The sequence below is a fragment of the Strix aluco genome, chromosome 5, assembly GCF_031877795.1.
Source record: "Strix aluco isolate bStrAlu1 chromosome 5, bStrAlu1.hap1, whole genome shotgun sequence".
Classification (NCBI taxonomy): domain Eukaryota; kingdom Metazoa; phylum Chordata; class Aves; order Strigiformes; family Strigidae; genus Strix; species Strix aluco.
Genome location: NC_133935.1, coordinates 72,536,638 through 72,564,094, shown reverse-complemented (window position 1 = coordinate 72,564,094; position 27,457 = coordinate 72,536,638). Strand labels below are relative to the sequence as shown.

Below are 27,457 nucleotides of genomic sequence, written 5' to 3'. Positions count from 1 at the left end.
TGTTCATTCAAGTAGATCTCTAATATTTCTTTCCTTCAGCACCAGGCTTGTCAGATGCTAAAATTATCAAATGTTGGTTGTTCTTCATAATTTAAGATTTACATACCTATATCTTACCTATATCATTCTTATTAATGCTAGGACAATATGGAACATAATACATTAAAGGTTTATCTGGCCCTTCTAAGCTGTGTTTTTGCATACATCTGCTCTATTTCTGGTATTTTATCTGGGGTTCCTTTACAAGTCTTTTCCTGTCTGGTGTTTTTCCTTCTGTATTCTAAAAATATCCTTGGCTACTAAACAAAATTGCATCAGCTATGAAGATATATTTCCTCTCAGCCCTATTGAGTAATCCATATATCTGATGTGATTTGCTTCAAGTAGTCCAAGGGTATTCATCATGTGGATGAAACCAAGCAACAGTGTTTCAGTTCTAAGTGATATAAATAATAAAGTGATAAAATAAAAATCATTTTTACATGATAAGCACATGCAACTTTGAAGATTATAGCGTTATTCAAATGTTACCATAAGCAGGGTGGTAGGTAGTAGTGGCCACTGTCATTAAAATGTGGTTGTTTCCTAAGACAATTCTTGATTACCTAAACAATTTAATCTTGCAAAATTGTTGTGTTCACTTTCAGATACCTGATATTACATATGAAAGTATGTGCATATGTAGTATGTATATATATGGTTTTTCTGTATTAGACTACTTTCTCATTAGTGTGTGGTCTGTAAGAGAAGTGGCCCAAATGAAGTGCTGTGCAAATATGCCTATGCGAGTTCTGTTGCCTTGTCTCATTTAGATTGGCTCAGATGTCTCTGTGTTACATTATATTTTGTACATCCTAATTTCTTGTCAGCTCATACTGCTCTTTTAACTCTGATCCCTTTAGTTGGGTCAACTGGAGTTAAACTCTGCTCTGACTGCACATGCCAGCAGCGCACTAGCAACTGTTGTTGCCCTTCAGCATTTTGCTGATAGTACACCACCAGATTGACTTGTTCCTTCAGTACTTTGCCATCAGTTCATGTCATGCTATATAGATACCTACTCCCTTGCACACTGCATCTATCTGGCGTATTTACTGTTATCAAGCTTGGGGTGCTCCTCTTAAATATGTTTATTTCCAAAGTTCACCGCTTATCTGACAGATGAGAAAAAGGTCTGTGGTAGATAGCATTAACACGACATATAACATGCTTCAGTTAAGTTTGCCTTAACAAATTGGCTGCTACTTTGTATGTTTTTTCCTTTTTTTGAAATGAATCCATTCAAGACAGGTTAACTCCATATTCTGCTGTTGATTAAAAAGTGTGGCCTTGCATCTGAGAGGGCTCAGCCAGGGCGCAGCTTTTCCCATTTCATCTTACTGGAACTTGTATAGAAATGCTTGCACTTCTCCTTCCTGATTGAAGGAAGTCCTGTCTTGTCTCGTGTAGAACAGAAAACTTCTCATCTTGCTGCTCTGGAGGTTAGCTGAAGCTTTGCCTGCCAGCATCACTGCGAGTCCTCTCTGTTTCCACTGAAGGCTCACTCACAGCTGTAAAGTGTGAAGGTTTTTAATTAGGTCTATGTGCTGACTGATCACAAGTAATGTCACTACCTCTTGGTAGCACATTGTGAACAAGATTCACCGATGCTAATAGTCAGAGGTGGAAAATGGCTTTACAGATTAGCTTCTACTCCCTCTCAAGCCTTGCAACGTGCTTTCCTTACTGGCCAGACACAAGAGTCAGCTAATTAAAGCACAGCTTATAGGTCTTTTCTGTTATTAGGCAAAGTGTTGCAGAAATCCCAGACTGAAGGCTTTAGTCAGCTTGCTGCATTGGGGTTTAGTTTAGATTTAAAATGTGTTTACAAAAATCCAACACTGCTCTTAAAGGCTACAGCTAAACTGATGTTTGTCAAGGGCTTCAGCAGGACTCTGGGGTTTTGGTCCCTCAATTACTTCAGACTGGGAGCATGTCTGGAGCAAGCTGTGACTATAGGAGATACCAAGAGGACTAAATGTGGGTGAGGAATTGAGATGTGTTGATACATCCTCAATTTTTACTCCATATGGAGACTAGTGCATTTCCATGCAAGCACAGAAGCCAGTACCACACTTGATACAAATGAAGACCCTTGTGGTACGGACAAACCTGCATGTTAGGGAGTAATCTGGTAGTTGCATTTACATGACCTAGTTTCTGCAGAGAAGTGCCATTACTGTGTCCAGTTTGAGTAGTTACCACCAGTTTAATGCCTTACGTTGCGATTGTACAACAAAGGATCTTTGACAGATGAACGGAATGGCACATGTTTACTATTTCAACATTTTACCTAGAAATGTGAAAAAGCATGCTTCAAGTGCCTTATGCATATCAAATTATGAGAAGCAACATGGCTATATAACACAGGGAAGCACTGGGAAAAATAAACTACAAAATCTGCCTGGCATAAAAAGCTTGATATGAAAAGACTGAAAGGATGCTGGCTTTTGTGAGGGGACGACAGCTGAAAGCTCTAATATTGACTGTATCATATTCCCTGGGAAGAAGTCCTTTCTCCTTCTTACTATAGTTTTGAGTTGGAAGCTCTCATTACAGTGCCCTATGCTTTTAAATATCCAAATAGGAGACATAGCCAACACATCCTTCTTGAAGAGAAGGTGGTAGACCTTCCCATGCACTATAGGCTCTGCCTTTTGCCTGCCCCTATGTTCTGGGCTCCAGAACTGTGTCCCAGCTCCAAGGTGAACTGGACCTTCAGCCCTCTTCCAGCCTCTCCATGGTCTGCTCATTCGGTCATGTTTCTTAGGGTCTAGTTCCGTGTTTGCCTACCTGCAGGCTGAGGATCTCACCTTCTGTCCCTCCTACAGCTCACTGTGGTTTCATCCAGTTTTATTCATCATGGTGATTCTGTTCTGCATTTCCTGGAGACCATGCAGTATTCACTAGTAAATACCCACCTTCCAGAGAGAAGATTATTAGCCATTTTTAATACAAGTGTTCAAACCCCACCCCCAACAAGTTAAAGCAATAAACCATCAACTCATACACTGAAAGTATAATTTGTCTGTGTTCATTTAGGCAGCTAAAAGTTAGACATTCTTGTGTAAGATTTTTAGTGAGTGAACTGTCTACCTCTGGAGTATGATTCACTGTTAGAATGCACCAATGAAAATGTTCATTGTTGTAAGAAAGGTATTCGAACTCTGTAATGCATTAATTAAAATTCCTTTTATTAGAGATAAGGAATGGGTTGATAGCATAGATAATCACAAAATTGAGGTTGAAAGGAACCTCTGGAGGTCATCTGGTCCAACCCCTGTGCTCAAGCAGGGGCACCTAGAGCTGTTCACCCAGGACCATGACCAAATGGCTTTTGAGTATCTCTGAGGGTTGAGATTCCACAGCATTTCTGGGCAACTTGTTCCAGTGCTTAATCACCCTCACAGTGAAAAATTGTTTCCTGATGCTCAGATGGCATCTCCTGTTTCAGTTTGTGCCCATTGCCTCTGGTCCTGTCACTGGGCACCACTGAAAAGAGCCTGGCTCCACTTTCTTTTGCACCTTCCCTTCAGGTATTTATATACACCGATAAGATCCCCGTGAGCCTTCTCTTCTCTTCTCCAGGCTGAACAGTCCCAGCTCTCTCAGCCTTTTTTCATAGGAGAGACACTCCAGTCCCTTCATTGTCTTTGTGGCGCTTACGTCCCATTAGATGCTAGGAACCCAGCATTGCAGAGTGTTAGATAAACCTCTAGTCACATCATGGCATACTGCACCTGATCCCATCTGTGCTAAGATTCGTTGGCATTATGGTCTTTAGCACTCTGATAGGATTTTCTTAGAAGTAAACAATTCCATTTATCATTTATACTGTCAGACAGAAAGATGTTAGCACAAGAACATGCTGCTTCACTTCAAGATAAAGACAAGGACACACAGGTGGGGCAACTGCTGGTGCCAAGTGGGAGCTCCTTGCAGGCTCCTCTGTTATGATTAGCTGGCAAAGTTTATCCTGCAGCCAAGTGATAAGTGGAGCACAACACGGGCATCAAGGCCAAGTTATGTACAGCACAGCCCAACATTGTGCAGCAAAGTATAGCACAGGCCCATGCCCACTCAGGTCAACTGTTCTGTGGATCACCAGCTCCTCGATACACAATAGTCTTCCTGTTCAGATCACTGCAGATGTTTGTCCTGTTTCCTAGGACAAATATCTAAGACGACACATGAGACTCCACTATAGAGGACTCCGTTGACTACAAAGAGACCTTGAGGTGACTAGCTCAGACTTGGATGGGTAACTTTTAGATGAGTCTCTTCTGCAAATAATGCTGAGGAGTCCCCAGAACACTGAATTTTCAGTTCTTTGTTCTTGAGTCATTAATTATGTCATGGTCTTGTGGGAGCATGTAGCAGGTGGGTTTTTTTCTACAGTTCAGCATGTGTGCACTAGCCTAGCTTAGATGGGAGTGTGTCTTTCCCAGGAGGGAAGACTTTTCCAGGCTTGTTTATCTGCCTAGCGTTTTGCATTAATTATACCCTATCCATTTTAGTTTCTGTTAGAGATTACTACAGCTCCCTTGTGGCCTCTTCAGGTACCTATAACACTTATAAAATGGCTATAATAATGTTCCATGTATCCGTGGTGCATCTCTGTATTCTGCACTGTCATGTTCTGTCCCGTATAATGCAGTGTTTCACAGAGGATTAGAGAGGGAAGTCACTGCAGTATGTGACTTCTCACTTGTTGGCAGGGTGTTTCCCTGGAGACACACTATTGCTCTAGTATTACTTTTACATTCATATCCCAGTATATGGGAAAAATGATACCATTGACATCTAAGCATGGTAGAAACCCAAAGCAAAAGGAGCCTCTGCTCTAGAGACTTCACTGTCTACAATTCCTTTGCTCTGTGAAGTAAGGTGTCAGTTCTCCTCTGCAAAACTCCATATAATTTCAGATCTTTCTAAAAGAGGGAAATTGCCTTGCTCATTGTGTTACGCTGCTGTGGCAAAAATCAGAAACGCCTCTTAGGCTGGGGTATGCCTGGTGGGACTAGCAGACTAGACTCTTGTCCAGAACAGCTCATTGTTCTTTATTGAATTCATTGATCTTCATGATCATCCATCTAAATAATCCTTTTATCATTAGGACTGCCAGAGATATGAAGAGACTGGGCCTGCAAAAATTGGATGTTAAAGAAAGGAGTGTATTTTTCCTTTGTTTGACTGGCTGGTTGATTTGATTCACTGCAGGAGGTATAATTATTTCAGATTGCGTTAGCTGCTTGTATTTTGTAGAAATTGTCTCAGTTTTGTTTTTAATTATACATGTGTTCTTGTGTGCTTTCTGTTGTCTCTGGCTATCAGAAGATACAAATAGACTGAACTGGATAATTTTGTGAATTGTTCACTTTAAACTTTTATGCCATCTGACCAGTTCTAGTTATATTGTAAGTGATCTTGGTAATGGTGAATAAGTAAATCATGAGATGAGATGATACCTGAGCATGAATAGTGCTTTAAATTAAAGTCTTCTTTTACCCTTTTACCTTTCTGGTTATTATTTCCTCCCAGATTATTTTCTTGCATAGCTTCTTTGCAAAGAAAGCCACAGAGTGATTAGTGTGATTTTTTCAGCCTTTGATATCAGATTCTAATTATATGTGTTGAGAATTCAGCCTTTCATACTGTGCATTTCACTTCCTGTTAACTATGTTAATGGCTATAAGGTGATTACATTCCACTCTGGTAACTGATCTATCTGAAATATTTAGAGGATGTTCATGGCTAGTTCTGTATGAGTGGAGAGGAGAGTTCAGTGTAGGGTATTTTAAAGCGAGATCAATTATTTATATCTTTAGAAGGGTTGCTGAAACTTTAGCTGGCCCTAAAATTCCTTGAACTAGATACAATGCAATAAACTGAGCCTGTTGCTTTTTTAACATTTTGCTAAATATTATTTATTATTTTTTAACTCTGGTGATACCACCTTCTGTGTTAGAGTAGTGGATAAAACACTGCTTAAAAAGAACTTAATTCACATTCATACAAGACATTTTATTTTGTCAAAGTTGCAGTGGTTGTGCCATTATTAGTTTTTTTGTTGTTTATTTTATTAATGTCATCAAAAAACTATTAGGAATCCAGATCACTTTACTTAGTGGAGGTTGGCATTTCTTGAGCATCACTGTTGATAAAACCTTGTTGATGTTGAAAACTGTGGAGTTGTTACTGTTGACCTAAATCAGGAACATGGCAAGAGCTGGAGTTCTGCTGAGGTGATTCCAGATGAGGTATTCCAGACAAGGTTCCTAAAAATTAGGACCTTGACACCAGCAAGGTGATAGAAAGTTCTAAATATAAGTGGATTCCCTAGAGGTAGAGATTTAGGGCTTTTGGAAGATCATTAAAAAAAAATTGTGTAGTAGGTAAAGGGAGCCACCTAGAGTTAATCCATAGGAATATCTAAATATAAGTGTATGTCTGAACTTCTGCCTCTTCCTGAAGTTTAGGTGCCAAACTGAGAGCTAAACATTAAACCCCTTTATCTATAACAAGCCCTCTCCTGGGAGCAGGCACCTAAATAAGATTAGAACCCCCTTTAATATGTTCTTACAATGCTACTGAAGGATTAGGATAGTTACTGCATTTTATATTAAAGAGCATTAGGAAAAACATACATAATATATGGCACAAGGACTAGTCTTCTCCCTTCCAGTTGAGGACTGTGACTGGTATAGTATATAATTAGGCTCTTTCCAATAACTTTCTCTTCAGATATGTGATTCCTGCCTCTTAGCAGTTTCCTTGCTTCAGTGGGACGATTAGAAGGTGCCCTCCCTTTGACTCCTCTTTAGCTTGGATGCTAGCCTTGAAGAATGGGAATCTGATGCCCTGCAAGCTGAAAAGATCTTAGCCTGAATCCAGTTCTTGGAAGAGATTTGCTAACTGTTAGCTTGTCATACAGCCCCTCATCTTGCATCTCTAGTAGCTGCAGTGTTTTGCTGCTGTTGCTTTCATATTTCATATTTCATGCTGTACTGGATCTTCTGAGGAATTAGACAGCGTTTGGGCACAGCTGTAGGTGTGAGCTGTGTCCTTGGCTTTCCGGACTGGAGATTCTTTGGTGCAAGCACTCACTCCTTAAGATCTTCCAGGTTTCTTAGGAAGATACCTCCATAGCTGGAGCTTGGGCTTCAGTATCATCTTCTTGAATAGAGGTGCCTAAGCAAGCACTCTGAATTGTACTCTGAAGCCACTCCAATCTCCTTTGTAAATCCAGGCTGCAATATATCTGAAAAGGAGAATCACAGGTGTAGTGTTCTCCTTTCTCTCTCCCACTTGGGTATATGAGAGAGGCATTTTGCCAGCCAGAGACAGAAACTTAAAAGATGGGTCAGTCAAGAGTTTATAGTTGCATTACATATAATTTTCCCACATAACTTTGTATATCTGTGAGAATAATAGTGCAGTAATAACCACCAATGCACTTGGACAGCAAATGGCAAGTCAGGTCCTGATTGCTCAGTTGGGGACATGCAGATGGTTTCCAGAATCACAAGCCACATGTTTTTAGACTTTTCCTTTCATGGAGGAAGTGTTAATCACAGCCTATGCCAAGGAAGGCAAGGTGAGCTTCAGCCTGTACCTGGAAGCAGTTCCTTTAACTAATATCCCTTAACTTCGATGCCAGCCACTTAAGATATATTTTTGGTCCCTTTCTTATTCCAGGGTGCTTATAATTAAGACTCTGACCATTCAGAGTGCTTTATAGGCTCTCAAAGTGCATATTGATTAGTTGCTATAATTCTTTAAAATAATATTATGGATGTTAGAACAGGTTATCAGTTCTGTCAGCACAGTTTATTTTCCATGGAAGATGAAAATACCTTTAAATACATTCAGGAAGTATTTGTTAACATTTCAAGTGGATATGGCTTTTTCTGATTTTGGAACAGAAATTTCTTGACATCTAAACATGTCATCTTCCTTAACTTGCTACCCAAAAGAGTGAAGCCCTCTGCTCTTCAAGACATCAGAGAATTATTAGATGTTAGTACTGCCTGGTTACAGTGTGCAGTGTTAATCTACAGTCCTTTTGAACTGGCATTATACCTCTCTCTTTATGCCTAACAGCTCCAGCATGTAAGTTCTCTGTTTGGAAAGACAAGTGACTGGTATGTACTCCAGTATGTTTTGTAGCACCTGTGCCTTTCTCCGTCCCCAAAGCTAACCGGCAATAAAGAGTCCATATCATCTGCAACACTTGCCTTTTCTCCCCATATGATTTCTCTAATATTTTGCCTGGGTATATTTTGGAACTGTCCATACCACAGGCTTCAGATTGCAGCACGTCTTGATATCATCTTTCTTTAAAGCCTGCACTGCAAGGGGGAAGCCATAAGCCTTAGGGATGATGACTTGTTACTAGCAGAATGAAGTTACAACTCTGCAAAGTGAAGCACTAAGTGCACCAAACAGAAATTGGTGATGCAATAAAACCATCAAACTGACTGAAAAAGGATCAGTTTATGAGAACTGAAAGTGTTTCTTCCAATAAATACTTTGAAATTTCAGAAAACCAGGCAAGAATCAGTGAGTTTTCTTAGCTTTCTGGAGGTTTGCTACTGAAACTTTAAAAAAGGATTACTGATCTTAAATCCTGTCTCTTAAAAACAGTGTAGGAATCTTTTTTCAGAGAGCAAAGAAGCAAAACAATTGCAGAGCTATTACTGTCAAAGACATGACCTCTGCACAGCAGAGGAGTTGCTTTTGGAGTCTGTAAGAGTGCTTTCTTTGAGACTGGAACCCAGACACTCTGACTGAAAGGAAAAACTCCATAAGAAATTAATTAAGTCCAGTTAAACTCAAGTATTACTCCAGGACAAAAAGAGTGGTTTTGTTGTTTGAACTGCTAAAAATTTAATGAAAACAGTATTTTAACAAGGAGCTTACTGGCAAAGCCAAAATTTCACTGCTGCTGTATCCAGTTACCCATACTTCTTACTACTTAATGTCTAGCTATCACACCTGTAACCTCAGTTACAATAACATCTGATGTTTAACAGGTTTTAGTGTGTTTGACTTTGTGGCACTCATGGTAGGTAAGGAGGTTATTGTCTCCAAGTTATGGATAGAAAGATCTGGTTTAGTATGAGATTATGAGAGTATGAATTAGATGAGATCTCATCTAACTTTAGCACTTTAGAAGTTAGTTATCTAAGTTAGTTGTCTGGGCTCTGTCCCCCACTGGGGGAGAAGACACCCCCAGGAAGCAAGCCATCCCTACCCTAAAATAAATGGGATAAACCAACTACAGAGGTGCCTGTCTTTGTTGTCAAGAGTTGGAGCCCCAGAGGAGACGTCTCATGCCAAGCAAGGTGAAGTGTCCCCTCAGGGACGTGAGTGGCTCCCTATAGGATGGAGGAAGCAGAACATGCTCTCCCACCTCCCAGGGCAGAGCCATAACCATAAGTCATTCTTCCTCTCTGCTAATTAGTCAGTAATTGACAGGGTTTGCTATTCCACTGCAGGCTGGTCTTTTCTTTAATTTTTACAGAGAAGGTGGGGAGAGGTGTGCTTGGTAGTACTGGTGTGTTTAGATGGGAGGCCACAAGGAAAATCCAGTTGTACCAGGAAGTGGTGCTAGTGACTCAATAAAGAGCATGGCAACGAGTGTCCTGGCATGGTGCTTTTGAGCATTGCCTTCCTGGTTGTACTGTAAGTTAAATTTCAGAGCTGCTAGTCATTACAGGATCATACTTCACAAGAGTAGGATATTAAACCTCAGACAAATTATATGATAGATAACTCTGTCCTCCTTGCCCTTACCTGCAACTTCACCTAAATTATACAGTCTTATGCACAACCTGTTTTAAAATTTTCTGAGCCCAGGTGGAGTTGCTGTCTTCTGTCCCAGAGATGGCAGCAGTCTGGAGTGAGTGAAATGATTTCTGCATACGCAAGAAGTAAAGCCCTTTGGGATTTTAGATGGAGAGCACTATGGAAATGTAATAATCATTACTTCATGAAGTTATATAATGTTTAGAGTTGAGATTTTGTAATATCCCCATTAATTTAAATCATTCACTGCATTTGATGCTAGTGTTCATGCAGCAGCCCAGAGTGGCACTCTTCCCACAATAAGCAGAAAGTAAAACAATGAGCAAAAAGGAGCAGCAATGCTTGTATTTGACTTGTGGTTCTGGTTTGGCTCCATCTGGGTGCCTGCCCACAGCAGGGAAATGACTAAATATTTGCGAGCAGTTCAGATCCCCTGCCCTTCCCACCCTCACCCAGCTGGTGGTGAAAGTAGTTTAACTACGGGCCAGTACCGACAGTTCACCATGGGTGTCTGCAGCACTAAAACCAATGCAGCTGATGCCAGCTTGAATGTGACTTTCAGTTCATGTTGCAGCTTTAGTTCTGTAATTCTACATCTGTTGCATTATGAATTCCTTCAAATTATTCTGTGGTGTATTTTAGGGACTCTCAAAATAACAATGAGTAGATCCACCCCTTCTGTAAAGACATCTCCAAGGGAAGGGAAGAAATCTGCTAAGGTATTACACATATCTGTCAGGGAAAGCCTCTGCATGGCTAAGACCTTCCTACCACGCAGGTCCAGAGCTCTGCAGGGAATAAAACTGACCCCGTATCAACATGCTGTGAAGTTGGTGGAAGCAGCTCTCAGTGGCAAGAGCAAGCTGCCTGGAAGCCTCCTCATTGCTGCTCTCTGTCCTCATCCCCCTGTCACCACAGCTTTAATAAGACTAGCATTGTTTTTGCATATGAAACCAGAGGGAGTTAGTGTAACTCTTGGCATAGAAAGCAGGACAGAGTCTGGAGCCTGACTGTTCTTTGGCTCTGGCCTTCCCTTCCAAACTCAGAATCTCACAGATCATTCCCGGGGTGTTTCCAGCTTCCAAGAGCTATCGGCAGTGTCTGTGGGACAGGATGGATATTTGTCCTTCACAAGAAATCCTTAGAAAAAGAGCACCAAGAGAGATGGTCGATTAGATGTGTCTTAGATTGCCTTTGCTATGGTAGTCTGAATAGCCTGGTATCTTTTAAAGAGCTGTAAAACTGTTCTTTGAGCTGACTTTGTTTAGAATCTAGGAGGAGTTTTGGGGCCTGGGCTGTACCAGAGGCTGGGCACAGCTCATGTCATTGTGGAGACTGTCCATAACCATTCTAGGGACACAGCCATGATTGAGGACACTGGCTCCAAAGTGGAGCCAGCTTGTTTTAGTAAGATGGATGGTATTATCTGGTCTGGGAACGTGGTGATCCAGAAACTGTTTCACATACAGCTCAACCTTGTGCTTGGCAAAGGGAGGCTGGTTCTGGAAGGTTTAGGCTGATCAACTTCTGTATTGTACGCTTTTTTGCAATTCAGAAGTGTTACGCTGACTTACAGAGCCAGCTAAGTTACGCCCAGTCACGATTCTTCAGTCCCGAATAGTAGTGTGCAAAGGAGGCTTTCATTGCTCTCCTGCCTGGCTTGGGTGTCTCCTGCTGCATCATTGAAGTCTTTCCCAGAGCTGCAACGTTTTTGTTACAACTTGCTTTACCATGTGCGTGTTTAATGCAATTTCTAAATGTCTCATCATACCAAACCTTGAATACAGCATAGAGGTTCCCTGATGCCAAGTGAAAGCATTTGGAATGAGCTATGAAGTGGATGTTTATTCTGCTTGATCTGTCATTTTGTTTTCATGCTAATGCTACCCCTGTTGCTACCCTGTAATCAGCTGTTATGGAAACAATACATCTTCCCCAGGGTAAGTTTAGAAAAACATTCACCCACAATGTATCCACAGATAAATCCAGTTTTAGCAACATGGTGTTTAAAGCATTATACTCTGCTCACAGAGCATCCACAAGATGTGCTTGCTTGGAGCCAGCTCCAGATTACCAGTTTCTCTGTATTGTTTCTCAGGCCCTACATGTCCATTGGAACTCTACGTGATCAAGTCATCTATCCAGACTCCGTGGATGACATGCACGAGAAAGGCTACCAAGATCAGGATCTGGAGTGTATCCTGCATATGGTTCATCTGTACCACATAGTTCAAAGAGAAGGAGGTAAAATCCATATTTTTGTAAAAAGCTTTCAAAATCATTCCTCGTGTGTGTCTTAGTGTGACTGACCTTTACTTACTGAACTGGCAAAACTGGATTCAGACCTTTCGTGGTTGTGGGAGCTGCACAACCACATTTGTTGCTCCTGATGCTAACAAAAGGAGAAGAGCTAAGTGCTTTTCCCCAGTAAATCCATGCCCAAGCTGAGTGTCCTTGTTCTCTTGTAATGGCCAGTCTTTTCATGGTATTGTGAGATCGTGGACCTTCCTTCATTTTCTTAGAAAATGTAACCTGTCTTAAAACCTTGTAATGCTACTGATTACATGAACTCGAAAGCATGTGAATGAAAAGAGGGTCAGGTCTGCTTTCACCTCCCTGGTTTGTGGGATCAGCAGGACTATGTGCCATGAGAAGGAGTGTCCAATACCACACCACTACGGTGAACAGGTTAAAAATAACCAAACAACACTGGCCAGCGGAGTGTTGCCATCTACCACTTGCTGTTAAAGTTTCCATGTGTTCTCAGCATTGTTTGTTCTGAGAGTAGGGAATGGTGTAAATATGCTGGCACAGTAAGTGTCAAGATGCTCAAGACTTCTTGTGTCTAAGGAACTGCAGCAGTTCATGGCTTTTTTTCCCAAGCATAGCAATAATTTTCATCCTTTTGTTCCCACCAGCCACTAATCTCTAGTTTGAATTTCCTCCCCATCATTACGCTTTTAAAACAGACATAGGACAAAGTTGGTAACATTTAGGGAGAAGAAGGAGGATCTTCAAAACCCCTGTAAGGAGCTGATGTCGGGAGTGCTGGCGGTGCTCTCTGCCAGCTGTCAGTGCTCCTTTTTGAGAGGGCACTTCAGGTGCATTGCCTTGTAATGTGTGTGCTTGGTGTCTCTCAGGATCATTCTGACAATAACGCGTAGTGCTTCAGCCATTGGGAATCCCAAGGCAACTTTTAAATTTCCATTCCTGGATGGCAGCCTGTTGCTCTGTTCTAAAGGTAGAAGGTGTATTTTGTTTCTGAAGTATGCATGGACACTCATCTGGTGTCTTTTCTGCACATTTTAGAGTAGGGAGTAGTAATCATTTATAGCAGCAATTGTATACCTACAGATACTTCATCTCACAATTGTGTTGATAGACTCTTATCTTTCCATGGGTTAATGCTTCTTCGTTAAGAATGTAATAATGACTGTTGGCCCTCAAGTTGCAATAGAAAATAAGAATCTGCCATCATTCTCATTCATAACATTACTCAGATCTGATACTACGACACAAAAACTGAAAAAGTGGGCAGAGAGCTAAACTCAGTGACCACAATGATTTCTGAGAAGGCCTCTACTCCCTACACTGACATTGCAACTATTCCTGTTAGTATTCCTGAGTCACTTATGTCACTAAGTGAAGTGCCCAGGTTGCAGAACAAGCAGGTGTGTTGGAATGGGGAGTTGGAAAAGGAGGAGCAGTTAAATTGTCAGGGGCAAGAAGCCACTGTGGAGTGTTCATTCACAGCCTGCTGGTACTTGTAGATGTACTGAACAACACATGACCCTCAGTGGCCAAACCCTTATCCCAGCAGCCTCTGAATGTACATGGTTGTAGTTTGTAACCCTGCAGCTGGAGCATGTAACTGATGATGGGGCACTGACTGTGCTCTACGTATGAGATGCTGTTGGCTAGAGTCAGTGTTCTGTACTGCCAAAATGAAAACCCAGGTTTGGATCAGCCTCGCTCTACTTTCTGTGCCAAAGAGAGTATTTATTGTTGACCCCATTCATGCTCTTCTGCCTGTCTGACTGTGCATGCGAGACACACACAATCTATAATAAAGTATAGAGGACACTGTTAATGTTCAGTGGTGCTCTATTGAAACTCCACAGAGGATAAGGGCACACTGTGCAAAAATCTGCACAAACAAATGTTAAAAATAAAGTGTCTTAGGTACTTTGTGATCTAAAACGACAGAAGTGGGCAAAGCCGGAAAACAAGGGGAGAGATTACCACATACCAGGAAGTTTTTAAGACCATAATACACTTACTTGTTCCCTTTTCTCCTTGGGCATTTGCAGGAGACAAGTGCCAAGGTAGGAGCAGAGAGGAAATCTGTGACATCTGATTTGACACGTCACATGGATTTCATATGCTTACATATTCTTTAGAGCTCCCCCAGTCTGGGACAAAGACTCATATTCTGGTTTTTTGAATCAGCAAACCATCAGACTTGCTGAAAGTGAATAATTGACATTTTTATTTATACATAGCTGAATTATTTTTTTAAATTTCAATTTTAATTTTATTCTTTTACTAAAATCAGATTTTTAAACTAAAATAATTTCTATTAAAAATGGCACTTTCTCTTTGCAAAATAATGAGAAATCCCATATAAAGCTTGTAGAACAAGGGATTTGGCTCAAACCAAATTTTTTCCTTTTTGCAAACTGTTTTGATGGTTGACAAACACAGGCATTTGCCAATAGAAAAAAGTTTTGCTGAAAAATCCTCAGCAAGTTTCTATTTATATATTGTATATAATTTTTGAAAATGTATTACATCTGGAAAAAAAATCAATGAAACAATTTTTAGTTATTCAGATTCTTGTGGATATATGTGATATGTCCATGCTATTTTGAACCATTTCCATAAACTGTTCTAAGAATGGAGCTAACTATCTGTCAATCATTAAGTTATAGAAATCTAATATAATTCTTCAATATTTTTTTCTGTAGATCGTCTTCTCTGTCAGAGCCTTACCTCTGTCTCTTCCCCTTTCACCTGTCCCCTGCAGTATTAAGCCTACACCAGACAGCAGGCTCCTTAGGGCATGACCCTGTTGTACTTTAATTGACCACAAATGTCATGTGTGTATAATATGATGCTTTGCAGTTTTGTCTTCTGCTCCCTGTGGGCAGCTATGAAAAAGCCAGATGGAGCCAGAAGTGCGCAACTCTGACTCAATTTATTTGTCCTGGCATAACTTTATTGTCTTTAGCTGAATTACTTCCACATTGCATCAGTACAAGGGTCACCAGATTCCAAGTCTAAAGTAGCCAACAAGAGCCTGACATTCTTGTTGCTGGCAATGACAGAAATTCCTCTCTTTTTCAAGCAATAAGGTTTGACCCAGCTAGAAGTAGATAGAATAGTTACACAAATAAGTAGCCCAGTTTGGCATTTACCTTCTGTGTTACCCTCATGAAAGTTTTTTCAGTCAGTAGCAACAGAATACACCAAAACCACCAAAATAACATCTCCTGTCCCCATCACCACCGTTCCAGATGACCCTGAGCCCGAGGTCTAGAAGAACCCAGTGCAATTGCTGTTGACAGTAGCACCCCTTGCTGCTAGGGGCAGAATTTCCTTCCCACCAAGGCCCACACCGATGTTTTTCTCACCTGCTTAGATATTAGATATTAGAGGCATGCAATTTTGTTACTACCTTTATATTATCAATAAGGTGCCCTCATCAAAACCTGCAAAGTTGCTAGCTCTACCAGAACAATAATTTCATACAAAATGAGAGTAGCAAAGAAGGTTGTATTCAGCATAGGTGGTGAAAAGGCATGTCCAGAGATCGTGAATAGCATGGAGGTGTGCAATAGATGTACATAAAGTGGTTCCTTTTTGACCTGCTTTGAAAATCTGTATATATTTAGCAAGTGTCAGTTGTGATGCAGCCTTAGGCTGCCAATAGCCTGTCACGTGAGAGGAGCCATGAGTACGTGTAGCAGCATGCTGAATGCATGACCGGGCCTGTCAGGTTGGGGCTGATGACATTACTGAACAAGTTCAACCTGCTTATGTTTTCTCAGCATCCCAGATTATAATTATTCCTCATTTTTTTTGCACATTTGTCATATCTTTGGGTCTTGTCCAGGGAACCTTTGTGCTTAGGCCACATACAAACACACAGACAAGCACATTTCCTCTCTCCAAGATTTTTTCATCTGATCACTTTAGCCCTGGATTTGCTTTTGTTACTGCTGCCAGCAGGAACTCTGGAGTGCTCTGCCAGCTTTTCCAGTGACTCTGAAATCTAGAGACGCAAATCCCTGCCGTGTCATGCTGAGCTGGGGCTCATGCAATTGATGGTCTTATTGTTCCTTCCTCAGCTAAGGATTGTCCTTGCATATTCATCCCGCACAGCACCTGGGCTCTCTTCCATTTTGACAACTGCCTGGGGACATACGCTGTGCAAGAGGCCTCCACGTTCAAAAACTCACCAGGAGGGGTGGACTCTCTGGCTGTAGGTTGCTGCGGTAGCCTTTGTTTTGTCTTGAAGCTGTAACACTCCAGTCCATGTCTGGTGAGGCGCATTGGAATGCAGATCTGGAAAAGGAACTTTTAAGTGTATCTTTTCATGGCAGCTGAATGCTCTGTCTTGCGTGTAAGGGTGAGGATTCACAAGGGTAAAGGATACATAGAGCTACAGATCCTAGATGTAATCTTTTTTTGGTTGTCAAATTTAGCTTGCTTTTTCCTTCAGAAAGTTAAGGTTAAAGAAATTATAAAAGAAGCCATGCAAGAAAATGAAATGCTGCTATCATGAGGCTATCAGTGGTTTCTGCTGACAGCTGGATGTGTTTCTACTGCTGTTACTCTGCCCCAGCACATTACACATGCTCTTTGTCTTACTGGTTGCAAAAGGCATTTCTGTGACATCCAGCATTCATCACATCTACATCATACCATGTGCAATCAAAGGCTGTGTAAAAGAAGCTGGGCAAGGAATTTGGACTCTGACAGCCAGGATTATGTTTGTACCTACTGAGGATTTGTGCTGCATTCATGGACAAGCCATTTCATTTCTTGATTTGTAAAGTGGATATAGCTATGGGTGATGTAAGCCACTGTCCTGACTGATATTTTCAGAACACTAGCAACCTTCACTGACCTGTGCCATGTCTGCAGGAAGAAAAGAGAAACAAGTAGGTGCATTATTGTTAATGCACGGTAAGGAGTCAGTTTATTGTGTTACAGTGCCTAAGTGTTCAGAGGAAATTGTTGGGACATTAGAAGACATTTTTTAAAAGGGATAATATTAAAATAGATCCTTCCTTATCTGTTGTTTGAGACATTCCAAGTGGCAAATAGGAAAGTTCAGGGATGGAGCTAGGCACAAAGAGACAAGACACACTTCTAATATTCAGATAGAATGTAAGTTACCACAGAGATGACCATTGTGTCCAGGTAAACAGAGGCTAAATCTTACACCTTTAGAGGAAATAATAGAATGATTTTGCTGGCAAGTTGATGTTTCTTCTTGAACTTCATTCCCTTTTTCTCTTTTAATAAGTCTTTATAAACCAGCTGATCTGGAAGAAACTATACGAGTGCAGGCACTGCTTCCCCAGGCACATGTGCACACATGCACACCTACCCACACCCTAACTCACATCCAGGTCCCTGGAGCTCATTTGTATTCTCAGCTCAAAAATAACAGAATGTAAGCAGCAGCCTGAACGTTGTCTTCAGAAACACAGTTGTTTCTATGACTCTCATGGAGGATCATTCCCATCCCTTGCCCCTAGCACCCTTTGCCGAAAAGGAGTGCTCCCGGTGTTTTACAGTCTTTTTTGGAAGCTGAAGGTGTCGGTGGAACAGCACTTCAGCTCTCTGTGTGGTCCCAGCACCAGGACTGCTCAGCAGCAGGAGCCTCTGTGTATCTGTTCCCTTTACCAGAGTTCATCCAAATGGTGATTCAGTTAATCATTACACAACTCAATCTTTGCTAGGAGCCCACTGACAGAAAGCAATGTATGTTCCCCTTGGGGGTGCCCACTGGGATCCTTAAACAAGAATGGAAGGAAACTAAAGAAAAACAATAGGATCACTAAAGGTGATGTATTTCTGGTGTGTGCATGCCTGGTTTTTAAATCTAACTATATACACATACATTAAAAAATCATGACATTATATTTTACAATTTTACATAGAGAAAATTCTTGGAATTCAGTCTCTAGCATTATCAATTCCTGTTTTCAGTCACACAGCCTCTCACCAGATGCTTCACTGAGGTTTTGTTCAGACCTACCAAGCCCTGGTGTAGCACCAAGCATGGGCAGAGCACTGCCCAGCCTCCTGCGCCTTCACAAGCCCCGCTTTTGCCTCGCCTTTGTTTAGGTATCAGAAATGACACAGCCCACCCTCCTTTCTTGACCTTATTTATAGTCATTTTTGGCAAATTTTTATTTTCAGTTGGGCAGTGGCAGAAAAAGGTTTTTAGTTGTTAATTTTTTAGTTACAGTGCTTCTGAGCTGATTTGGAAAAATGCTCTCTCCCTCACTCAGCCCCGCTCCAGCTGCCTGTCTCATGAATAGATGATCTATTGAGAGAAATGTCTTATCAGATTTTCTCTACATCTACACTCTTCCTTTTCAAAACTCATCTATTTTGCTACTCTATCCACCTGGATTGTTTGATTGAAAACTTATTTTCAGTAGGGTAATTTGGTATTTGAAGTTTTTTATTAATGGGAATGAATCATGCCAGACTACTCAGAAACATCAGTCTGCCATAAGATCACAGATAAAATGCATCACATTCCCGTTGCACGTATCTGAAAGTCATAAAGAAAAAAATCAGTTAGAGGCCATGCAGAATATTAAGTAAGGATCCCCAGTGTTATAACAGTGGTGGGTCATTTCTAAATACAAGGTATCGGAACATTTGTATAGCAAATCCTCTCGTCTCTATGTGGTTTTGTATGTTAGCTGCTTGTCTTTGCACACAGAATGCATCCCTGTGTTTGCATCTGTGTTTCAGCTGAGTTTGCTGACAGTTATTCTTTGCCTACAGCAGTGAGTGGAATCCAGCACTGCTCTTTATGTTTTTTACACTTTATTTCTTTGAATTGTTTTTAAATTTCTACTCACACCTTTCAAGAAGGAATAGCAAATTGTTCTATAAAACAAACAGAATAAAATGATTAGTTATACACAGGTAAAAGATGTTTTTTCAAAGAGATGGTAAATGAAGTTTTTTGACAATACCTACATGACCAAGAAGGTTAAATTTCACTTTCAAAATTGAAAGGCATTGAGATATTTCAGAAGATGTGATCCAGAACCCTGAGCTCTCTCTTCTGCAGTGGAAATGCTTTTTATGATTTTCGTTGCAGATTGCAGAGATGTTGCAAGTGAAGCTGCATTTCCTTCATAAACTTACATTGTCCTGACGTGTCTTGTTTGCATTTTTTAAAAGGCTGGGATGCCATCATGGATTGGAAAGATGTCTTATCAGGAGGAGAAAAACAAAGGATGGGCATGGCTCGGATGTTTTACCATAAGTAAGCATTTTGATTTGTTCTTTAAGTAGCATCTGAAAATGAGGAAGAGTTTTGCAGGTTTGCTGTAATAGTTTGAGCAGTAGTAGACTGTAATCTCCATGCAATATACAATACTGCTAGACAGTTGCATAGGACTGCAGACCTTATTGTTTATTCATGCAAGCTCTGCTTTTAGTTGTTACTTAAGCTTTGCTTTTGGCAACATAGCATTACATTTTCCAGATGTTCCTTTCTTTAACATCTCTGGCACGAATATCTTCCCTGCATTTGTCCTACAAATATTGCAAAAGTCTGATGGATTGTTGTAGAGACTATGGGAGTTTGAAAGCCAAGCTCCAAAACTTTTTGGTTTTGGAGACTGCAAGCATGCAAAGGCAGCCCAGTCCCTGCATAGCAGTGGATAGAAAGTTTCTGAGTTGGCTGTAGCTACTGCATGACTTGATGACAGGACAGAGTAATACTAGGTCAAACTAGAACATAGAAGTTAGATCACTGTGTACTTAGATGGACCAGGAAATAAAACCGATTTTTCCTGGAAGCTGGCTCTGCACCTGAAAAATATATGGAAATTTATGTTGTTGCTAGTCAGCTTCCAGGTGTAAATGAGAAACAGCTGTCTAGCAAAGATAGCTCTCTCCTTTCTGTTGTTCTTTCAATTAAACATTGTACATGGGAATACTGTTCAAAACATAGAAGAGTAATGTTCTTTATCTGCTTTTGAAAGGCCGAAATATGCATTGCTGGACGAATGCACAAGTGCTGTAAGCATTGATGTTGAAGGAAAGATATTCCAAGCTGCAAAAGCTGCTGGGATATCCCTGCTTTCTATAACACACAGACCTTCTCTTTGGTAAGTATGTTCAGGAATTTGTCATGGTCCTTGCTTTTAGCTTTCTGACAGGCAGTGAATTGGCCTTTATTCTTTGTACTAGGGAAGTTGTTTAATCAATATCTACTGCCCTTTCTAAGACAACTTGTCTATAATAATAGTGATGTAAATGCATTTAGCATTGATTTTTTTCATTCTTTGACATGTGTTTATTCCTCCCTCTTACTTTTTTTAAAATGTATTTAAGTTATTAACTATTAATAGTAACTTGCAGGTATCTAAGAGGCAATTAATTAATCCACCACACAACAGCCACAGCAGATATCATCATATTATTCTGTAAAGGTGACAAGATACATGAGCTGTCCTGGGGAAGTTTACCAGTGCTTGAGAGAAGATGGGAAACATGGCAGGTGGTTAAACTACTCTCTGTTCTTCTGTAGGAATAATACATCTGGTGTTTTAACTTCAGTTGTGTCCTCTATCTACAGGGCTTGTGAGCTTTCAAAATTTGATTGTCTATTAAAAAAAGAATACTGGAATTATGAGAAACATCATTCTAGTGAGGGAGTAGTAAGTATGGAAGAGTCCCTCAAAGGAAATAAATGTAGTTACTGAATACATAAAATAACCAAACACTTTAAAGGGCAAAAAGAGATCAAGAAGGTGTAAGCTGACATTAGCAGAGACTATTTGTTCTGAACTGCTTGATCCCTACTGTCAGATTGGTTTTTTAAAACTGCTGACAAAAAATCCATTACCAGTCTTTTGTCTCAAAGGAAAGAAATTGTATTAGTATCTGCTTCTCTGAAAAGAACGGTCTCCCCAGCATTCCTCCTTTCTCTGTGTAGACGGTGACAGCGGAAGTGGCTTTTGTTGGATCAGAACCTAAATGTTAATAAAAAATGGGTATTCTGATGGGAAAAAAATGTCACATAGACATTTGTTTTAAAAATAATTTAAATTACACTTTAAAAAAAAGTAGTATTTACATTTTTTAAAGTTTGGCATTATTTTAAAACTACTACTCAAGAAAACAGGTATTTGAGAGCATATATAAATAATGATGATGCAGAGGGAAGTTATGCAAAAGAACTTGTGAGAAAGATCTTTGAGTAAGATCTTTTGAGTTCAGTTTCCTACTGAAATTTTTTGTTTCCTAGTACTAGTGTTATTTGGGAAGGTTTGGGATTGTTCTTGTAACCTACACAGTATTACTGAAATTATCAGAAATCTGGTGGTTTGTGGGGTTCTAGAGAAGTAAACAGAAGTGCTGAGTATTTAGAAATAATCATCAAATGCTTTTAACTTAAGTATGCTGCCACGCAGGTACTGCACTGCATAGACAAGAGCTGGGTTCCCATGCTGTTTTCTCTTCCTCAAGATTATACCAGGAAATATTTGCTCTTTTAATCAAAATATTGGCTACTTTCCTAGACCACAAACATTGGGCATCTCAATCAGCTATCTTAGCTTCCTGTTTTTTTTGGGTTTTGGTGGGGGAAAAATAGAGGGATAGGTTAAGCGTTTGGTGTCACAAAGAATAATATGCAAGAAGTGATGAATATAAGCCTGGAGTTGAATCTCAATTTTAAGTCCCATGTCATAAGCTATTGAGTTTATTAAACTGTCACATTCCCTGGATGGGATTCATAATCACTGTTTTATGATGTGTCTCATCTTTGATAATTTATAGTGATAAATTACACAGTCATACCAGCAACTCTGAGGGAACTCTCTGCTCTTCCTCTTGAACCTCCTGATAAATGTCTTGTCAGGTTTTGACAAACTCCACATGTACACTTTGAATATTTTTGGTGTGCATACCCTGATGCTCACTGAAAGATCTGTGACTCCTACACAGACTTTTTTCTTTTGGCCTCTTGCAAACTGAACCATGTTTTAGGACTGGAGGTTTCTTTAGCCAACATTATAAGATGCAGGGGAACAAACTGAGGTGTAATTTGAGCAAACTAGAGTTTTATCAGTAGCATCAGGTGCACTATGCCTGCCTGAATGTATTTTCTGCTAAGGAGGTAAAACGTCTCTCAGAAAGTGAGGTAAATGAAATAAACTGGGACTAGCATTCCTGGGGGAGAATGGAGCCTTTGCTGCTGCTGTTCAAGCTCCTGGAGAAAAAGGAGTCTGATGGAGTTACAGCAAAGGCAACTGTAGCCACAGACGATGTTTCTAGGAAGGAGGTCAACAGAGGGAGGCCACCACCTTGGCCAGGGACAGCAGATGATGAGGGGACCCTCCACAGCCCTGCTGCCCACTCCTGCCAGCATCACTGCAGGCGAGGACCTTGGCTGGCTCGGCTGGGCAGCTCCAGCACTGACTGCCCCAGCTGGGGAGCCCACACCGGTGCTGATAGCTTACAGCTGGCCCATTGCTCCTGAATTTCACTAGATGGCCTAGGGAGGTCCTGGTGACAGGCTTTGAAATACCTAAATCCCTTACAAAAGAGTATGCTGGGATTATGAGTCACTGAAAAATAGTTTTACCCAGTGATCCAAAACTGGACAACTCTCAACTTCCTGAGAGGCACCATTGAAAAGAGACACAGACATCCAAATCTGCGTGCAAAAATGAACCATCTGTTTTCTGAGCCATTACTAATGTTTTAATTTCTACTGCAGGAAGTACCACACTCATTTGCTGCAGTTTGATGGACAAGGCGGGTGGCGTTTCGAGCAGTTGGACACCGCTATCCGTTTATCACTGAGTGAGGAAAAACAGAGACTGGAATCTCAACTTGCAGGAATTCCTAAAATGCAGCAGAGACTGAATGAACTGTGTAAAATCTTGGGAGAAGACTCAGTGCTTAAAACAATGGACAAAGAGGAATAAATAATTTATGTTTTACGTTTTTAAAAATATTTTTTTAGTTAAAAGCATTACAGATTCAGCCATTATCCTTTGCATGCATTGTGATAGAGGCTTAGAGCATGGAGAAACACAGGCAGCAAAAAATAATGCTCTGAATGCTGTGTAAGACTTTAGCGTTTTAGTATTAAGGAAGGAAGTGGTTGAACTGTGAAAAGAAAATAAGCAAGTGCACAGAGTATAAGATTAGTCATTGCAGCTTATGTTAATTCTTAGTGAAAGCCCGATTCACTGCAAAAAACTTAGGTTTTGTAGGTGAATTTTTGCCTGAGACTTGGCCTGCAGAATGTGCTCTTGTACCAGGTCACTGTGTGCATATGATATGCCTGCTACGCAGAGCAAACCTGACATGAAACTCAGGCATGGAGCACGGCAGAGGCAGCATCTGGGTGAGTATGCAGACGCATGCAAAAATCTCATTTGGGTATAAGAAACATTCTTTCGGCCCATGTAAAACCAAACTCCTGTTCTACTACTGAATCACATACACACCTTTACCTGCATTTTCATAAGAAATAATGTAATAGGCTGACCAGAAGACAACTGTCTGAGCAACTCACTGCCCTTACGACAGAGAGCAGAGATAGAGCTAAATATGTAATATACTTCTGCTGTACTTTATGCCTTTATGCATATATTCAGAGGCTCTTTGCCCTTCATGATACATCAGTTCCTTTGGGGGATTATTTATGTCCCCGATTTAGTAACCTCTGGTGAGGGGGATGGAGCACTGGGCCTGGCGTCAAGTGACTTAGTTTTCACTTGACTAAGTTATTCATCTGCTTCGTGAGTCTCATCCAGCTATTGTCCATCTCTGACCCAGTTCTTCCATTGGTAAAATCACAATATAGACACTCATTTGCTCCATGAGACACTTTGTGATGGGAAGGACTGTAGGAGAGGAAAATGTCGTTTTCTACAATACACTGAATTCTCAGGCATGGCTGTCCTGCCAATTAAAATGCTCAGCACTTATAAAGGCCGGTGAAAAGTTAGAGCATTTTATAACCACTAATTAATATGTCTGCCATATTTTGGTAGAATGGCTGAACACTGCCCTCCCGGTGAGCACACACACCAGTTAACAGCTTTGCTTTCAGATGCACTCACTGATTGTCCCATCTGCTTTTCAGTTCAGTAGGAACCTGGTCCCCAGTCAGTCAGAAGGTGCTTTAAACAGAAAACCCCCTAAGACAGTGCTGGCCTGAGTGCCTTGCCAGAGGCAAAACCCGGTGAATTAGAAGTAAAGAGGTGAATGGATTTAAGAACTCCTGATCCGCTCTCTCCGACTGCAAGTGTACGGCAAGTGGGCTGCTCGGGAGTGAAGATCAGGAGGGGTAAGAGGCTTTGCAGATGGCTAAATGAGCCTTAGCTGAGATGTAGCAATCCTGAAGTTTGTTGGTTCTTTTTTTCCTAGAAGTGTGATTCCTTAGAAGATTTCTGTGCTTAGTCTGAGAGGGGCAATGCATCAGCTGTTAAGAACTGTTAAGAGAGAAGAAATATTTTGGGGGTATTTGCTGAGCTGGGAATGTTTGAGCACCCTGAAGTTAATATAAACTGTTTCCTTTTTCTGATGCTTCAAGAACAAGGGGACGGTGAATTAACTCCATCTGCCAAATCCCAGTCCAGTGCACTAACCATTAGCCCATCTTCCTTCTCACTGTGTGCTGCTCGTCTTGCTGCTCGGTATGGCACTGGCGCCAGAAAATGGAGTAAGTCTGCTCCCTGTCCTGCCCCTCAGGAGTCTGTGGCTTGAATGTAACCCTGTAACTTGTCGTGGTGACAACATTAGTTTTCCCTGTAGAGTCCGCTGGGACATCTCACTGACACAGAAAGGAATGCTCTTGGGAACCTTTGAAAGGGATGAGAAATTAGGGTTCAAGATAATAAGATGTGTTGTCAAGTGCAGACTGGAGGTCACTGCTGTGGTGGATGACATGTGCATGCATTTTAATGTGCAGATGTCTCTGCTTGTCCCTCTCCCTGAAGGCTAGCTTTCCTCCTTCCCAGCTTCAAAGAAAAATTCAGAACTTCTAAGGAAAAAAGAAGTCAGCCAAGAATCTGTTCTCGACGAGAATAAATGAGATGACTGATGATTTTAAAGGCTTGCACATTTCTGAGTTATGTTTCTCTAAGGTGGTGATGAATCAGGAATGCACCTTATGCGTGCCCTTGTCCCAGCTGCAGCATATCCTTCTGCTAGTGCAAAGCAGCCACAAACCCGCCTTGCCATGAGCCTCTCCCACGGCAGGCGCTGGGGTGGAGGAAGGGGCATCAGCGTTCCCCACCCCTCCATTAACCACTTTACCATGTGGCTGGGAGCTAAACCAGGTTTGTGCAGCCCCTGAATGAGGAGGACACAAAAGTGCTGAACAATTACCCCAATTCAGCAGAGCTCCAGGTCTGGTCCTGCACGCTCCCAGCCTCCCCCCAAAGCATCGCCATGGCACTTGACTTGTTGGGAGCCATTATGGGCAACTGCAGCGCCTGAAATCTGCTGTACAACCTCGCAGAGATCAAAACTGGCCTTCCCTCATGGCACAACAGAAACACATCTGCAGAAACTATGTTTAGAGGAAGAAAGTTTGGTTGTCTTTTTTTTAAATGAGATTATGCATAAAACATACAAAAGATACATACATTACTGATGAAATAGTAATGAAAACTGAAATCGCACCAGGATCAATGTAATAGTGTTTTCTTTTAAGTTTGATATGTATTTCTTGGATCCAGTAATAGACTTAACCATTCCCATTCAGTAATACAGTGTAAAATATCCTAGCATCTCACTCAGCTATTTACATTCCTGTAGGCATGACAAGAACATTAGAGGCTGGTATGAGAAGAAATCCTTCTCTAAATAGGAACTTTCTGAGTAATAGCAAGCCAGTTTTAGAAGGATTTTCTGTACTGGTGGCTCATTATTTGTGGCTGGAAGAGAAGCTGCCCTGGAGATTTTCTCTGCAAACTTTCTGAGTTGTTCCAAGGGCTAATTGAGACGGGAGTCTTCGGTTCTGTTCTGGAGAGTTTCACCTCTGGTGTAATACAGGGCATAAGCCAGCTCACTTTGTGCTGATTCAGACCCAGACGGGAAAGCACGAGCAGAGGTGCACACTCCCTGCTCAGGGAATAGCTCAGGGAGATGCTGTTCTGGAGCCAAGGCATGGGCAGCACTTGGCCCTTGCAGTGCAAGAGGGTCAGAGCAGGGCAGGATGCCTTGTGGAATCCTTTTTCGTGGTGCAGTGAGAGCTGCTCATCGATGTTCATTCCCTTTCTGGTGTTCAGAAGTTGTGACTCCCTGGGAGGCCGAGGAAGCGGCTTTTTGGCCTTCCTTCTGCCTGTCATACTTAGCTGGAGCTAGCCAGATCAGCTCGTTGTGTCACGGCATCTGTGCATTCAGGGCTGCATACTGCAGTGTGCTCCGTGCACCTCACCTCCTGTGAGCACCCTCTCCGCCCCAGGACTCAGGGCAGACTCCACTTGCCTGGGTCTGCATCCTAGAGGAGTACAGGTGCCAAGCAAAGTTCATACCAGTCTCAGGCATGGAGTAACTGTACAATAAAAATATGAAGTATCCACATCAGTTCATTCAGATAATGTTGATATTTTTTGCAGGAATCATCAGAATGGGAGGAAACATTTTTTGTGCATGGGATTTCAGTATTTTAACCTAGGAGGAGTTTGTTTTTCACTTAGTTTTGGAACCAGACTCATTCCTGTTTTAGATTTGGAAGCCTTCCTTCTGCAGGGGTAGAAAAACCCACATACCTTTTGACGGAGGTTTTTGAAACCAGTGGGATTTGTATTTGAGTGAGAATTGAAGGACTGAATATTCAGTGGGATATTTTAGGGAAAACTAAAATAAAAATTATATCCTAAAGCAAATGAATATATCTACAGTCCCCTCAACATGTCTGAATGATGATAATGCATGTCAAAGTCAAGTTTTTGAGGCTGTGATCAGAGATTTCAATCATATATAGAATGAAATCCCCCTACTGAGCTGTTCATGAAGCTTAAGAGAACTGAACTGCTAATCAAATGTCTTTGTTTTGTTTGTTTGATATTAATGCCTTTTAAGAGCAGACAATTTATAAAGCAATAAATTATGCTTTACAGTTGTAATTTATTCCAACCTCAAATAAAACATGTTGCATTTACTTGGAGTTTACAGTGTTCCTTATGAATCATTCATAAAGTGCTCTGGGAGCCCCTTCCCACCCCTTGTTTCTTGGTGGGGTAGGGAAGCTTGGGGTGGATGGTGCGTGTTTGAAAGTTAAAACAAGTGTTTCATTCCTAGATCAGGCTGGCATCAAAGGCTGCTGTGAGGTTTCTCATGTCTCGTGCCCATCTACTTCAGCGTGGAG

The 27,457-nt window shown here is 41.2% G+C and overlaps 1 protein-coding gene across 1 annotated transcript in view; it reads left to right on the top strand.

Moving 5' to 3' along the window:
• ABCD2 (ATP binding cassette subfamily D member 2) overlaps positions 1-27,256 on the top strand; it is a 46,830-nt gene extending 19,574 nt beyond the window's left edge. The window contains exons 7-10 of the mRNA XM_074827758.1: positions 11,948-12,093; positions 19,291-19,375; positions 20,100-20,225; positions 22,844-27,256. Of these exons, the coding sequence (XP_074683859.1) occupies positions 11,948-12,093; positions 19,291-19,375; positions 20,100-20,225; positions 22,844-23,054 (568 nt within the window). The 3' untranslated portion in view covers positions 23,055-27,256. The remainder of the gene's footprint in view (positions 1-11,947; positions 12,094-19,290; positions 19,376-20,099; positions 20,226-22,843) is intronic.
• Positions 27,257-27,457: the final 201 nt, after the last annotated feature.